We start from the raw sequence: 14,845 nt of genomic DNA, 5'->3' as shown, positions 1-14,845 counted from the left end.
AGTTCGATCGGCAATGAGCAAATCTAATTGGGTCATGTGGGCCATCATCATTCTTTCTCATCAACTTCAATTTTATTTATTATCAATTTTATTTGCTAGCCATATTTCGTACGACTAGCGGTAATTTAAATTATATTTGTGTCCACTTTTTCAGTTTATTTTTTTTTTTAAATATTTATTTTGTTCTTTGTTTTTTTTTTTTATTTTTAAAACAACTATTTTAGTCTCACAAATTTCAAAAAAATAATTATTTTATTTTAACATTTGAAAAAATATAGACAAATTATGTAACCTAGCAAATAAATTATACATAACTAGCGACAAATAATTATTGAGTAAATATAACTACTAATTTTGTATGTATTAAAAAGTACAAAAGAAAAATTGTAAATAAATTAAAAGTGATGATTAGAAGCTTAATTGGTCGTAAACGATCATATTGATAACAACAATAACGTCATCCAACATATAAAACTTGAAATTAAAAAAAAAAAAAAAAAAAAAAATTGTAGTTGAGTCATATTAGAAAGTAGCGTTTTTGAAGTCAGTCATTTGCTGTAATATAACAGCACTCATAAATTAGGTGAAAAAAGAGAGAATAATGGGATTAAATGAAGAATCAATGTTCCTATTTTTTAAAAATAAAAATAAACAGAGTATGTTAAATACAACTTAATCAAGTAGTGATTTCCAAAACTTAATCCTAAATAATTCATAAGATAAGAAATTATTAATCAATTTAACTTCCATTTTGATTACAAACTTATTTTTTTAATAATTTAACTAATGTTTCATATCATACATGAACATATATTTTCTACCTCCCCAAGATTTATACTAAATAAATTTTTAGAAAATATTGTAAGTCTTGCTTCAAAAGTATATATATATATATATATAATTTTAAAAATGTCTAAAAATATATATATATATATATATATATATATATATATATATATATATATATATATTTTTTTTTTCCATTGAATATGTTAAATTTTGTTTTAGTAATATTTTTTGTACCTTTAAAAAACTTTTTAAAATGCATTCTGACTTTTAGAAAATATTCAATAATATATTTACCGTTAAGGTTTATATGAAAAATATTGAAGTTTTGTCAATAATACTTTTGAAAACTCAATTAATTAAACAACTCAAATTTGACATACAAGTAATCTTTTAAGTTGGAAAGGCAGTGGTAAAACCCGTCTCTTATACGGAGAATCATTTTAAATTTAATTAAAAAAAAAATTAACACCTTTGAATGGTCGAGAGAAATTATTGAAATTTTTAAAATTTAATAAGAAAACAAAACTATTGTATTTTTTTGTGTTTTTTTTAATATATATTTAAAAAAGAATTAGAGTTAGAGATGTTTTTTTTTTTTTTAAACAAAGATGCTTTTTCCTATAATTTCTGTAATTTACGATTTTACAAATTGCATTTTGAAAGACATGGAATTTTAGTATAATAAAGAAAATGTTTTGGTAATAATAAAATGAAGGTTGAGGAATCAATTTTGTTGAAGACGGAATTGTTGGAGGATAATGACATACGCTCTTACGAGTGCATGAACCAAACAATGAAGCATATGATGACACAATGAGCGGCTGATGGATTTAAAGCGATGGCCTACCTCATCCTCAACGTCTGATTTTTATATCTCAACTGCTTCTCAATCTCATTTTCTACGCAAATGACAATTTTTTTTTAAAATTAATCGCCATCGACAAAGCCAAAATTAGGAGAAGCCTGGCCGGCAACCACCATTTGGCCCAGAAGAAGCAGACTTTTTGAGCCGCATACAGGCCAAATTCTGCAGTGATAGTTGATGAGAAAGCATGCATATTAGCTTATCCTAATCTCCCCATTTGGGTCTGTAAGGATCCCAGTTTGGGGCAGCTTCGAAGTCTCTGTAGAACAGATATGATTACCACTGAAGGAGCAGTTGCGTTGTTCTTCATGGCAGCTTGGTCTGACTGTCGAACCTGCTGATTGTGTAGGCGTCCAAGGGGGCCACTTAGTTGTTGGACTCATCTTCATTTGGACGGCTGCTCTGCAAGTTCAATCGCAGCTTCACGTCCGCCAAAAATTCTTAGGACTTGGAATTCAATTTGTGTTCTTCGCTACTAAATTTCTTAGGATTAGTCTGTGTTAATATTAGTCTGTATTTTGGTTCTTTGCGCTTTTAATTATCTTATTTTCATCTCGAATGCTTACTTCATTAGCAAGAATCATAAATTTGTATCTGCACTTGTACTAAAAACACAAGAATCAGAAATCATGTTGCTGAATGGATCAAACAAAACAAAAGAATTGTCTATTGGAATCAAACAAAGGAAATTTGGAAGCAATTGCTGTTGGACCATATGATTCCATTATCAAACCTCTCTAGTATATACAAATTCAGATTGAAGTTGTATAAGGAAGTGGTGATTTGGAATGATCAGAGGATGTCGCCATTACTGAAGCTCTAAAATGGAAAAAACAGCATACAAAATTGTTTCTCAACTTCCACTTCAGGGAAGACTTCCACACCAGAAGCTTTTACATTTCAAAAGAACATATCAGAAGGAGAAAAGAAAACCTACATGAGTAGACAACAATCTATGCCAGAAACTCACCCACTAGGCACACCATCTGAATTTGGCTTCTCGTCCTGAAGCTGATTTTTCACCGATACTTCAGCCACCCCTGCCAACTGCTGGTCGATTGAAGGTACAAGCAAAGCCAGAGGCATGCCTGGCACAGATACTTTCCTTCGCTATAATACTGCATGGCTCATCTTTTATTGGTTTGATTGACATAGCCGAGCGCATTTGCAGGGGAATGCATACTTTGGACTGAGCGTGGAGGAGACAGTAGTGGAAGAGCCTCAAGGGTAGAACGGGGGGAATAACGAGACATTGCTGTTAAGTCAGAGATTTCATAATGAGATAGTGGGCCAATCACACTGGGAAAGAAGAAAACAATAACGTATGAAACTAGGTCATGCAGAGCATTATAATGAATGCATTAACATTCATGGACCGGAGAGCTGGGAAAAAGCAACTCTTGCCTCTCAGAAGCTAATTTTCCCTTGGGATTTTGTGAGCTTGGAAGCATGGAAAGCTGATCAAATTTACTTGAAAACTGTTCACTTGAGCTATAGCATTTATCCTGGTATCATGAACCACACTGTTACGAAAAATTATAAGTTAAGCAGGGGGCGAGGGAGGGGGGATTGCATCTGTGTTGTGTTTACCGTCAAATTTGATCCAGCTACGGGCAGCGAGAAAGATGGAGCTTCTGGATTCTGCAAGTTTTTCATAAACGGATGTTCAAGCAGCATGGCAGCAGTCGGCCTCTCTGCCGGATTTCTCTGAAAGCAGCATTTTAAGAACTCTCTGGCTTCGTATGATAATGATTCAGGTATTGTTGGGGCATCTCTCATGACCTTAAACATTGCTGCAGCCTGTATTAACAAATGAATTTGTAACCACCAACCAGTCTACCGAACTCATAAAAAATAACTACCAATGATCGGTTGAATATGCAATTCACCAATTGGCATGTGTGGAAAAAAATGAAAATTCTATCTTGGTTGATGCAGCTACAAGCACATGCCAAGTTATCCAACACTTACCCCTTCATACTCGCTCCAAGGTGGCTTGCCAGTGAACATTTCTATAATAGTGCACCCAAGGCTCCAAATATCAACAGCCAGGGCAAGATCAGAGTTGTTATCTTTCTGCATCACAGACAGAAGAAGCTGCAGGAAAAAAGACAAATTTCAATCACTTCCATCATTGCTAAATAGCCAATCCAAGTAAATTATTACATCAGTGATTGTGGTCATTAAGAGAAACAATAAGCCAATAACATGTCTAATGTGGGAACAAGAAGATACCTCAGGAGCCATCCAGTATGGACTTCCCTTTAAAGAGAGATCAGCAACTTGTCCTGTAAGCTGTACAGATATATATCAGCATCATTCATGCCTAATCCTACAAAAACAAACAATTCTCTCTCCAAGGGCAATTCAAATTAACACCATCTGAAGTCATTAATCCTAACAATCATGCAGCAACCAATTTGTAAGAATCATTCAAACAAAGATGACTTTTCTCCGAACTTTAGATTGCTCAACATGATACTAAAGTTGAGAGTGCCTAGACACTAACATTACACAAGCTGAAACAAATTGAAAAAGTATATAGGTTGTGAGCACTAATTAGACCATGTTTGCAGCAATTGACTCGAGCAAACAAATATTATTCTTTTCCTCGACTGTTGTCAACATCAAGAATAAAGACACAAATGGGTGAAAAAAAAAAAAAAAAAAGTTCGACTATCGAAAGTAAAATAGAAACCCAAACTACAGAGATCAATGCCATTAATTTATTGAAATTGGCAAAAATACAGAAAGAAGAGGGCTAAGTAACAGATGCTAAAAGGAGGAAATAGTAGAGGGAAATTCGCACTAAATCTCAAACTTACATGTTTAGCCATTCCAAAGTCAGCAAGCTTGACAACCCCACAAGAGTCTACAAGCAAATTAGCACCTTTAATGTCCCTGAATAAATGAAAAATTAAACCTCCAAACAGATATAATCATATAGACATAAAATAAGCTTACATGCAAGTTCGTAATTGTTTCTTTCAAGATTAAGAAGATATTTGAAGATAGAAACTAAAATATTCAAATATTTCTTTCTTATTTTCAATAGAATTTTTATGGTCATCTTGATTTTACATGTCAACCTGAAGACTTATTATCAAACACATCAACACAAATGTTCCATACCGATGTATAGTCTTTGTGCTGTGTAAGTAGGCCAACCCTGAGAGGATGTGACGAGTAAAATTCCGAACAACAGATTCTGTCATGGCTCCACAATGTTCACGGACATATTTATTAATTGAACCAGGATGAACATACTCCAGGTATATATACAATCGATCTTCAACCTAAATAGACCCCAAAGTAAGAATTATATTTAGATATAAGATTATAAAAATGAACAACTTTAAAAAGTTGTAACAAGCACGATAGTTACTCACAACATCGCTGCCATAGTACTGGACAATATTTGGATGCTTTAGCTGGCTCAGAAGTTTGATCTCCTGTGACAGTTAGAAGAAGAGAGGCAAAGCTAAACAAGATCAAATTTCATCCTACCATGAGAGGACAAATGAGAAACTATGGCACTTTAAAATAGTAGAAGATTAACACCACATGGATGAAGATTGCTGATGGCAGTATTTAAGAATAGCATGAGCCAATTTTAAGCCTGCCTCAATGAAGACTAAAGCACAAGTCACAGAAAAACATTATCGTTTTACATAACAGGTTGTAGCAAGTAGGACGTCAGATAGGCACACCTTCAATCTTACATAACAAACAAGAATTTGTCAGCCAAATGCTTGTCCACTAATATGAAAACTATTGAAGAAAATCATCCTACGATCATATAAGGAAGATCTTTCAGACATGCAAAAATAAAACAAAAAAAAAAAAAAAAAAAAAAAAAAAAAAAAAAAAAAAGTTGTGACAAAAAACTAAAAGAGTGTGCAACTGTGCATATGAGAGTTGACATCAGCTCATATGAATATTGTAATTACCTGTTCTAATTGCTTTATACATTCAGCCGATTTCGGATCATCAGGAAATAATTCAACTTCCTTCATTGCACATAAAGATCCATTTTCTCTAGAGGGAGTAAAAAAAACACAATCAGTCCGCAAAAGCAAATGACAATAACAGAAAATGTGAACGGAACTCATATTTACCTGTTGCTTGCAACGTAAACACTACCAAATGTGCCCCGGCCAATAAGCTTTCCTTTCTGCCATTGATTTTTCATTGAGATTGCCTCAGTTTTAGTGTTGGCTTGTGTAATTGGGGTTGATTGTAAAGGCATTGGGGTTGATGGTGAAGGCATTGGTACTCCAGGAGGAAGAGGTAAAGGGTGGACACTCACAGGACCAGCACTTTCTCGACGTACAGAACGTGTTTCAAGGGAAATCTTGGTGTGCAATGGAGATGCAGGTCCTGTAGGACTTCTGGGATCTCGGTGGGGACTTCTACCTCTTGGACTATGCATTCTTGGGCTATGCATTCTTGGGCTATGTGTTGTTGGGCTATGCATGGGAGAACTCTCAGAGCTAAAAGTGGAGCCATCAAAGAATGCAGGAGGAACCCCCCGCATCATTGCTGAGGCTGGCAGCTCGGGAGCAGACCAGACGTGATTTCCTACTGGAGTCCCATAATGGAAATTTGGCAGCTCAGGTGCAGACCAGCCTTGATTTCCGACTGGAGCCGCCTCATGATGGATATTTGAAAGGTTAATGGAACTATTTCTTTGGGGACTGAGTGCAGGACTTGCATACGGACTAGTAGGAGCACTTCTACTGGGAACATCAATCCTGAAACTGTTCCGCGATCTTTGCGGATGTCCTAATGCATCTCGACTCGCCCTGCTAGACGACCTTGTCTCAACCTGCTCTTCTTTCCTCTGCCTCTCCCGGGAATCAAATATACTGGTTTATTCAAGTTAACAAAAACAAACTCATAATGGAAACACACAAGATAATTCAATAATCAACAAGACCTAACTTACTTACACCATCCTCTAATTGACATGAATGAGATGAGACAAGAAGCATATAACCATCAAATACGGCATTTAACATTAGGAGTAGAGAGAGTACGAAGAACATTCCAGTTCGGGTACCTTCTAATCGGAGCGCTATTGGAGGCCCCACCCCCAATCTTGTGAGCAGGGGCAGTTCTATCTCTATCTACATCGCGGTCGTCCCCGCCTCGACCACGCAACACCTTGGGCGACGGAAGAGGGCAATCCGCATCTACACATCCAGAATTCGAATTCGAAATCCCTTCTCGACGCTGAAACGTAGGGGAAAGCTCCGGGAGCGGCAACGGCACGGCACGATCCTCAGAGGTACTAGGCGATTTAGAGAAGGAGACCGGCTCGGGCGTAGTATCGGACCATTTAGGCAAAGAAGCAGCGGCGCGATCATTTCCGCTTAGGTTTCGAAGCTTCCTTTGGCGCGAATACTTAGAGGCGCCAAAACGCCAAGCAATTCTCCAATAATTATTGTCGTCGGAGCGAGTGGAGGCAGTCCTTCTGGTTGGAGAATCACCACCGGTGGCGGTGCCCGGAATCCTGACTATGGAAGAAGGGGTAAAGGAGATATTAGGCAACCAACGCATGGTGAACAATGAATCATTGTAATTCTATCATGGAATGGAAGAGGAAGAAGAAGAAGTAGAAGATTGAAGGAAAGAGAGAGTGATGTGAATTAAAGAACGCGGTTTGCAACGTCCCCCCATTCCAAACGGTAAGGAATTCTCCATTTGAGAGGTCAATAATTCGCCATTTCTGTAACAAAGTCAAAACCCCCAACAGGCTTACACTTCCAGACAAAGAAAAGATTAAAGAACCCCATAATCCTCCATGTTTGTCTATTTTACAGCTAAATATTCCTTCATCTCTCTGTACTACATTATCATCTTCCTTTCCTTTTTTTTTCCCTCTCCAAGTTTTCTAGCTGTCTGTCTCAACGTCTTCAACTTCAATCTCCTTCCAACCCATTTTCTTTTCTTTGTTCTGTTTTTTTCTTCCATCATAATATACCTAACCCATTATTACTCATGAATTTTAAATTAGTATTGAAATACCTTAACCTAATGTGAACAAGAAATATGCGGAATTAAATTAATTTGGTTGACCTAAACTCATAGTGGACGTTGCCTCGCCGGCACATGATTGCTTTCAACTCCTCCTCCATAACATCCTACAAACACACTCAATATAACACTTTTTTTTTTATTATTAAAATCAAATCGGATATAATTTAATTTCCTTTGTTGTTTACTATAGGTACATTGAATTCACCTCATCTTTCATTTCCTAATATAAACATATAGTTTACTACCTTATCACAATATTTTATTTTATGTTCATGATCTTTCTTATATTTATTTTAATCAAATATAATCTTAAACAAAGCTATGTTTCAATAATGTGTTATAAAATTATGTTAATTTGGTAGGGCCTCTTCTCTCTCTATATATATATTATTTCTTGGAAGTCAAACCTTAAAGTTAGCCAACAATTTCCGAAAATAATAATAAAACTCAACTAATTTTATTATTTCGTAATTAATATGAAGAATTAGGGATAGGTCATAATCTTAAGATTTAGATTTCATGTTATCCAAATCATTTATTTATTTATTTATTTATTTGAACAAGTCTACTCTTTTGGTCAACGGACTTTAATTTAATTATATATATATATATATAGAGAGAGAGAGAGAGAGATGGTGGTGGTGTTTGAGAAGCTAGGGTGTGGTGTTGCAGCCTGCCTTCAAGAAGAAAGACAAACCATTTTGACAAACGAGGTTCTGCCTCCGTCAACGACTGCAAACTTCCCAACAAAGCTTTGCCCGGATGCTCCCCTGTATTACAGATTGCAGAAGCCTATGAGCAATCACCAAAACTTGTTTTCTGCTACAACAAAGAAATGAATTAGATGGCGCTGACATTGCAACATCCAAAACGCCAACCATATTTTTGCCTATCTTCTCCACCAAACACATGAACCCTAACTCAATCAATCATTTGGGGTGACTTTGACATTGCCTCTCACTGGATAATTACTGAAGGCACACATTAGTTGGAGAGTAGAATGAACCATTTTCTATAAATAGTATTAGAGTTTTAAAATTGGGAGGCTCGAGGGCAATATCTACATTAGTGGATTTGGACTCTTACAAATAATATTAGAGTCAAACATTAGGTAGTGTGCAGTTAAGCCCAAAAAGTGGATTATGAGATCCTACATTGTTTGGAGAGAAGAACCATTATTATAAGTTTGTGAAAACTTCTCCCGAATGCCAAATCTATCTTAGGGAGAAAAAAAGAATATTTATTCATTAATGTTATTTTCTAGAATTAAGGTATGAATTAAATCAATCATAATTGTCTAAATATCTTTGTCATACTTCTAATTATAAATTTAGTTAAAAGTTGATTTATTTATAGAAAAATGCCAGACTAAATAATTATTAAAATTAATTTGTTTCCTGACCATTTAATTTACCGAGTGTTTTTTTTTTTTTCTAATAATTTGTTTTAAGTTAACAAATAGTCAAATCAAAATATAAAATTACAGCTCATTAACTAAAAAAAAAAAAAGCTAATTGTTAGTATAGAGAAAATTAATGGACAAATTATTTATAATATTTCGTATGCACATCAAATAAAGAAAATTAATCATATTCTTTACTTTTAGATATATAGTACGAATAAGAATATAGTTGTTCGATCTTATTGTCACGTTCAAAGAGTATAATAGAAAGAATAAAATTATTCTAATAACAACAAATGGATTTAAAGCATAATATTCTGAAAAAATTAACATGTAGGTCCATGGAATAAGAAGATAATAAACGAATTAGATTCTCTATTTATTTACCTATAGAAAGATTCCAATTTTGAAGCAGATATTACACTTTTAGTCCTAAATTCAGGCAAGGAATCAACTAATAGGTTCGTCAAAGTTTTTATGCCCATAATTGAGCTAAGGTTGATGAAGGCACCAACACGATCATTCTTGACTAAATTTAATATCTGGTGCGTAATAAAATGCATCAAGGTGCAGTTAGAAAGACAGATGTAGTTAAATTTGTCTAAATGACTAATTTTCATTTTAATCCTTTCAATATTCAATCATTATTGTTGTGGGTATTGATATGTGATTGTGGATGGAAAATGTGTCTAACACCAACGGGATTCAATCATTATTGTTGTGGGTATTGACATGTGATTGTGGATGGAAAACGTGTCTAACACCAACGGGTTAAACAATAACAAACTAGACTTCATCTCGGCATGGTCGAGAATTTAAAGTGAAAGCAACACCAATACGTTAAATAACAACGGATGCCAGGTAGACTTAACTTCGGCATGGTTGAGAATCCAAAATGATGCCCTTTCATAAATACACGCAATCCTCGCCTAAAGTTATGCTGATATTGTGATTTCGGTTACTAAATATTTTACTCTACATAAGAGTAACAAACATTAATGAGAAGTGCACGAGAATTGTCATACTTATTAGCTGTGAGTTATGATCATTTCAACATAACGCTAACTTAAATATTGGAAGATATTTGACAAAGCAACACACGATATTAGTCCAGTATTCGAAAAAATGATTTCTTGAAGTGCTTTAACTAGTTTCCATTGATGCTAAAGAAAAAAAAAAAAAAAAAATTAATCTTTTTGTTTCTCCATTGCTTTTATTTTGATGGGATGATGCTATATTCCATTAACAATTGGGGGAAGATGCCACCCACGTGCTTGGCAGGTGCTCCTCCACCACAAGGATGGTTGATAACATGGTGAGAATCCACGTGAGAAGCAGCTTCTCTTATCACCACATCAATGGAGCAGAGAGCTTCACAGTCCCATTCCCCTTTATTTCTCTTCTTTTTTAAAATCCCCAAATCTCTAAATATTATCTTAATTCACAAATTGTAATTCATTTTCACAATGCTTCAAATAGCTATTTTGTTGAGGAGAGATATGAACATTAGGCTCTTACAATGCGCAAAATGTTACTCCTTGACTCGAAGTTTTGATCTTCATTCTTATTATATTGTATTGAAAAAAAGGTCAAGTTTTTATCAAAAACCCATGAAAGATAACAAAAATGTTAGTGAGAAAGTAATTGGATTGGAAGGTTAGTGAAGAAGATGGATTGATTGATTGATTGAAAGGGTTAAAAGTGATTAATGTTGGATTAAGTATAGTTGATGTTAATTGAGAAGATATAGAACATGAATCAAATGGAATATGGAACCTCTACGAGAGAATTGCAGAAGAAGAAGAGGAAGAAGAAGAAGAAGAATGCATTGATCAGAGGGTATTCGTCGATCCCACCGACAAAGTTACAAAAACTTCCCCTTCAAAAAGATCAGTTTTCAAAAGCAACATCCTCTTCATCCAACACTACTACTTACTTGTACACATTAATTAACAAACAAAACACGAACAACTTACAATATACCTTATTCTTCTGTGTCTACAAAATCAGAAATTTCAGATTCCCCATTTTGTATCCGTTTCTCTGCAAAACTTGTCGGAACTCAATGCACCCTTTTTCTTTCTTCAGTCTCCAACTTTCTGAATCCTTCCCTTCCAACTATGCCCCTCCGATTTCGCATCTTCTTCCCCTTCCATACTCTCCCCTTCCGTTATGGACAGTGCTTTTCCAGACCCTCCGCCCTGGAGTGGTCCATCTGGAGATCCCGCATGTGTCGCACTTGTCTTTGAGTGGTGATCCCCCTGGTGTGCTTCCGCCATCCACCCCCCGCCTCCTGAGCCTTCCGTCGGGCCCAACTTTCGAACGTGAAGCCTGTATTTCTGTTCAAAACGTTTCTCAGGATTAGAATTTCAGGATTTAAAACGAACCCAGAAATTTGTTTTGCTTTTTTTTGTGTTAATCGTACTTGTAAATGGCTTTTCACTTCGTCGTTGGTGAGCCCATCCACTTGCATCAGTTCCCTTATCTGTTTTGGTGTTGCCACTGCAAGATTGAAATTTAGATCACTAACTGATTCTTAGATTTAAAAGATTGTAATGGTTAAAAGTTAGTTTCGAACCTTGAGATCCGCCGAGTCGATGCAGTGCGTCGACGAAACGCCGGTGGAGCTCCGGCGACCAGCATCGTCTCTGTTTCCTTATGGTCTGTTGGTGTTGGGACAATTTTGCGTGCCCCGTGATTTGCGCCGCCGGCGAAGACAACCCAGAAACAGAAGCGCTGCTTCCTCGGGCGGTGCCATTCTTGAGGGTCAAATTACCCGAAAAGGGATCGGAGATTGGGGTCATTAGAGTAAGTTTAGGGACTTCTGAGAACGCCACATCTTCTTTTGTTGCGCCTTTTACAAAATTGTTTTGATCTTTGAACAACTCGAATGCTCTTCGTCTTTTTGCACAATCCCAGTGTTCGATTGGGGTCTGCGGCACAGACCGATCGTCTTCATCCCCATTCTGTAAGTAAAAGTAATTTAAATCTAATCCCGAAAAAAACCCCACAACTCAAAAGGAGGAATAATTAATTAAATAAATCTCCGTAAAAGTTAAATACCAAGTTCATATTCGATTTTGGATTTGGAATATCGTCATCAAAATTGAAATTCGTGTTCCACAACTGAGTTGAACTCAACCACCTCTTCTTCTCCCTCTCCTCGCTCTCCCCATCGGCTTCCTCGGAACTTCCCTTCAATGGGATGAACTTTTCAATCACCGGCTGATCCTTCAACGACTGAAACTGCAACACCTCCTCTTTCAATCTCAAAATTGCTGCAAACCCAGGAATCGAAACGTCAATAAACCCGAAACCCATGTTCTAAAATCCCGAAAACGACAACAAATCAGAGATTCCAAAGAGACCCACCATCTTGCAAGAGAAGAACACAGAGAGGAAGCTCCCGTTTGAAAGCATCAATCTTCCTCATTTCATCCTCCAACCTTTTGACATAATCATCGAGCTTGGACTGTTTAGTAAAGGAATCGGAGATGGATGAAAGTTCGAGGAGAATTTCAGGTATGGTTTTGGGTACAAAGTCCAAGGACAAATCTAAGCTGAGTTCCATAGTCGATCAGTTGGGTATGAGGGGCGTTGAATTCTCTGTATGTTTATCTCTATCATTTGCAAGAGAGAAAACAGAGAATGGACGGAGAAACAAAGAGGGGCACTGTATTTATAAACAGCGCAGATTCAGGAGGCTAAGATTCGATTGAATTCTCTATTTTTTTTTTCTTTTTTTCTTTGTGTTTGGTTTTTGTTTTTAGACGAGATCGGGTCGTCGCATCCAGAGCAATAAATCGGCGACTCGGGGAAATTTAATCGTATCGGGCTGGTCGATTTGCCGAGTCTGGTGGTGTTGGAATCTTTGGATTCCGTAGATCTAGTCATGCGGCGAATTGTTTACTGTTTTCTTTTCTTTTTTTAAATAAAAAAAAAAATTACTGTGTCATCTTTTTCAGATTTCAGAAAATAAATTTCTACCAGATTCTTCATTGCCGAAAGCAACACCAACGGTGTGATTGACGTACACGTAATTTTATGTATCATTTTAGGGCAATTTTGACATTTGACGCCTTTTCATTTTACCTTTCTCCTCACTTTTCATTTTCTAACAAAAGTAATTTATTCAACTTTTTAAGTTGCATCTGTTACCCTATTTAATAATAAAAAAAATTGATACAACAACTTTTTTTTTTTTTTTTCAAACATCTTAAAATTCATCAATTTATTATATTAAATTACTTAAATTTTACTTTGATGGAAGAAAAAAGCTTTCATCTATTTTTTACAAAATACCTCAAACCATATTAATGAAACAAACATATATGGTCAGTGTCCAATAAAGCAAACTCCACTCCATCGATCATAATAATAATAAAGTGTATATTAAAAACCATAATATATATATATATAAATATATATATCAGGAATTTGAAAAGGATAAAATTAATATTAGGATAGGCGTTATATTCTGCAACGTTAAAAAAAAAAAAAAAAGAATAATAATAATAAAATTGGAATTGCCTGAAAATGAATGGTGGAAAATGGGGTGTGTTGATTCCAGTGAGCCGAGAAAAGTATGGTTCAATATTTTGTGCCACATGAGAGAGAGACTGGCATGTGAATTAAGATTTGGACACGTAGACAAGAGATATATTTAAACGGTGAGATTGCCAAAGTGGTGGTGCTTCAGTTGTAAGGATCCAGTACGATCGGACTTTTTCTCGTTCGTGTAAGATTCCTTCATTCTGATTTCGACACGTGTCCTGATGATAAAATTTAATCTGATTGTTCTATTTTATGATTTTTTTTTTTTAATTTTATAATTTTAATTGAATAATTGAAGATGAGGTATCCTGGGCATTGATTGGTTGTGGTTCCTGCCGCACAGCAGATGGTAAAAGATGCCTTTTTATTTTTTTTATACTAAATAATCGTAGCCATTCATTCATTTTTTTCTTCTTTTCTTTCTCTTTTGTAAACTTTAATTTTTATTCCTTTATTATTCTCACACATTTTATTTAAATTCCGTATTTATTTCCCATCGTAGAGGGAAGGCAATACTAATTATAAATATGTAGGGTCCAAGCTTAAGAATTGATTAAATACGGCCTATGTAATTTAATTAAAGCTTACAGTACTAAATTCCAGTCTTATGAGTATATATATATATATATATATATATATATATATACACATCAAGAACACCATTGTCTCATTAAATTATTATTATTATTGTTGGATAATAATCGAATAAATGAAGACAAAATAATAATAAATAAATAAATAAAAAGTAGAAAACTGTAGAGCTCGAGAATCTCAGAGAGGGCTCCGTAATCGGTTGGTGTCTCCTTAGCGGATCTCATTTGAAAAATGAGTGTATTAATTGTCCACCGTTCCTTTATTTTTCAACTAAATCCCTTTCCCTAATATATTTTAAATATTCATAATTACATATAAATATGGAGTATATTCTTCCATTTTCAAAAACCCTTCTTACTCTAATACTCAAAACTTTAATTTGGATTCTTTTCAGCAGTTTTTTTTTTTTTTTTTTTAATTTTATTTTATTGTTAACAAAAAATGATTCTCATTAATTTTTTTAATAATAATAACATTTTCTCATCATTCCATTTTAACATAGTGTCTTATTTTAATTTATTATTTAGTTATTTTTTTAGATTTAAAAAATTTCAACTTGATTTCATAAAATTTGAATTAGTTTAGTCAAATTATACAAA

General features: G+C 34.9%; 2 protein-coding genes across 4 annotated transcripts; both read right to left on the bottom strand.

Annotated features, from left to right (window-relative positions):
- Positions 1-2,260: 2,260 nt before the first annotated feature.
- On the bottom strand, positions 2,261-7,685 carry LOC111781270 (mitogen-activated protein kinase kinase kinase 5). 3 transcript variants are annotated; one of them, XM_023661773.2, is made up of 11 exons: positions 6,717-7,683; positions 5,773-6,522; positions 5,605-5,692; positions 5,044-5,106; positions 4,787-4,950; positions 4,480-4,555; positions 3,890-3,949; positions 3,626-3,751; positions 3,245-3,454; positions 3,059-3,159; positions 2,261-2,953 (listed from the first exon to the last, which is right to left on the bottom strand). In XM_023661773.2, the coding sequence occupies exons 1-11, from the start codon at positions 7,214-7,216 to the stop codon at positions 2,782-2,784; spliced, it is 2,310 nt and encodes a 769-aa protein (XP_023517541.2). In that variant the 5' UTR covers positions 7,217-7,683; the 3' UTR covers positions 2,261-2,781. The 3 variants fall into 3 exon arrangements, with proteins under 3 accessions (XP_023517541.2, XP_086976085.1, XP_023517542.2); XM_023661774.2 differs by having other exon boundaries at positions 2,733-2,909; positions 6,717-7,670; XM_087119959.1 differs by lacking the exon at positions 3,059-3,159 and having other exon boundaries at positions 2,261-2,909; positions 6,717-7,685.
- Positions 7,686-10,907: 3,222 nt separating this feature from the next.
- Positions 10,908-12,873, bottom strand: LOC111782206 (transcription factor HHO5). The gene is made up of 5 exons (XM_023663029.2): positions 12,471-12,873; positions 12,162-12,376; positions 11,677-12,064; positions 11,524-11,600; positions 10,908-11,437 (listed from the first exon to the last, which is right to left on the bottom strand). Exons 1-5 carry the CDS (start codon positions 12,667-12,669, stop codon positions 11,183-11,185), a joined length of 1,134 nt encoding a protein of 377 aa, XP_023518797.2. The 5' UTR covers positions 12,670-12,873; the 3' UTR covers positions 10,908-11,182.
- Positions 12,874-14,845: the final 1,972 nt, after the last annotated feature.

Source organism: Cucurbita pepo, chromosome 19 (assembly GCF_057944985.1).
Source record: "Cucurbita pepo subsp. pepo isolate OVF chromosome 19, ASM5794498v1, whole genome shotgun sequence".
Classification (NCBI taxonomy): Eukaryota; Viridiplantae; Streptophyta; class Magnoliopsida; order Cucurbitales; family Cucurbitaceae; genus Cucurbita; species Cucurbita pepo.
This window is presented reverse-complemented; position numbering and strand designations above follow the sequence as displayed.

Coding starts and splice junctions, on each gene's coding strand:
- LOC111781270 (XM_023661773.2), bottom strand. CDS start 7,216: ATGCGTTGGTTGCCTAATATCTCCTTTACCCCTTCTTCCATAGTCAGG. Junction 4,951..5,043: donor AGTACTATGGCAGCGATGTT/GTGAGTAACTAT, acceptor GGGTCTATTTAG/GTTGAAGATCGATTGTATAT. Junction 3,455..3,625: donor CTTGGAGCGAGTATGAAGGG/GTAAGTGTTGGA, acceptor TTGTTAATACAG/GCTGCAGCAATGTTTAAGGT.
- LOC111782206 (XM_023663029.2), bottom strand. CDS start 12,669: ATGGAACTCAGCTTAGATTTGTCCTTGGACTTTGTACCCAAAACCATA. Junction 12,377..12,470: donor TGTTCTTCTCTTGCAAGATG/GTGGGTCTCTTT, acceptor CTGGGTTTGCAG/CAATTTTGAGATTGAAAGAG. Junction 11,601..11,676: donor TCGACTCGGCGGATCTCAAG/GTTCGAAACTAA, acceptor TCAATCTTGCAG/TGGCAACACCAAAACAGATA.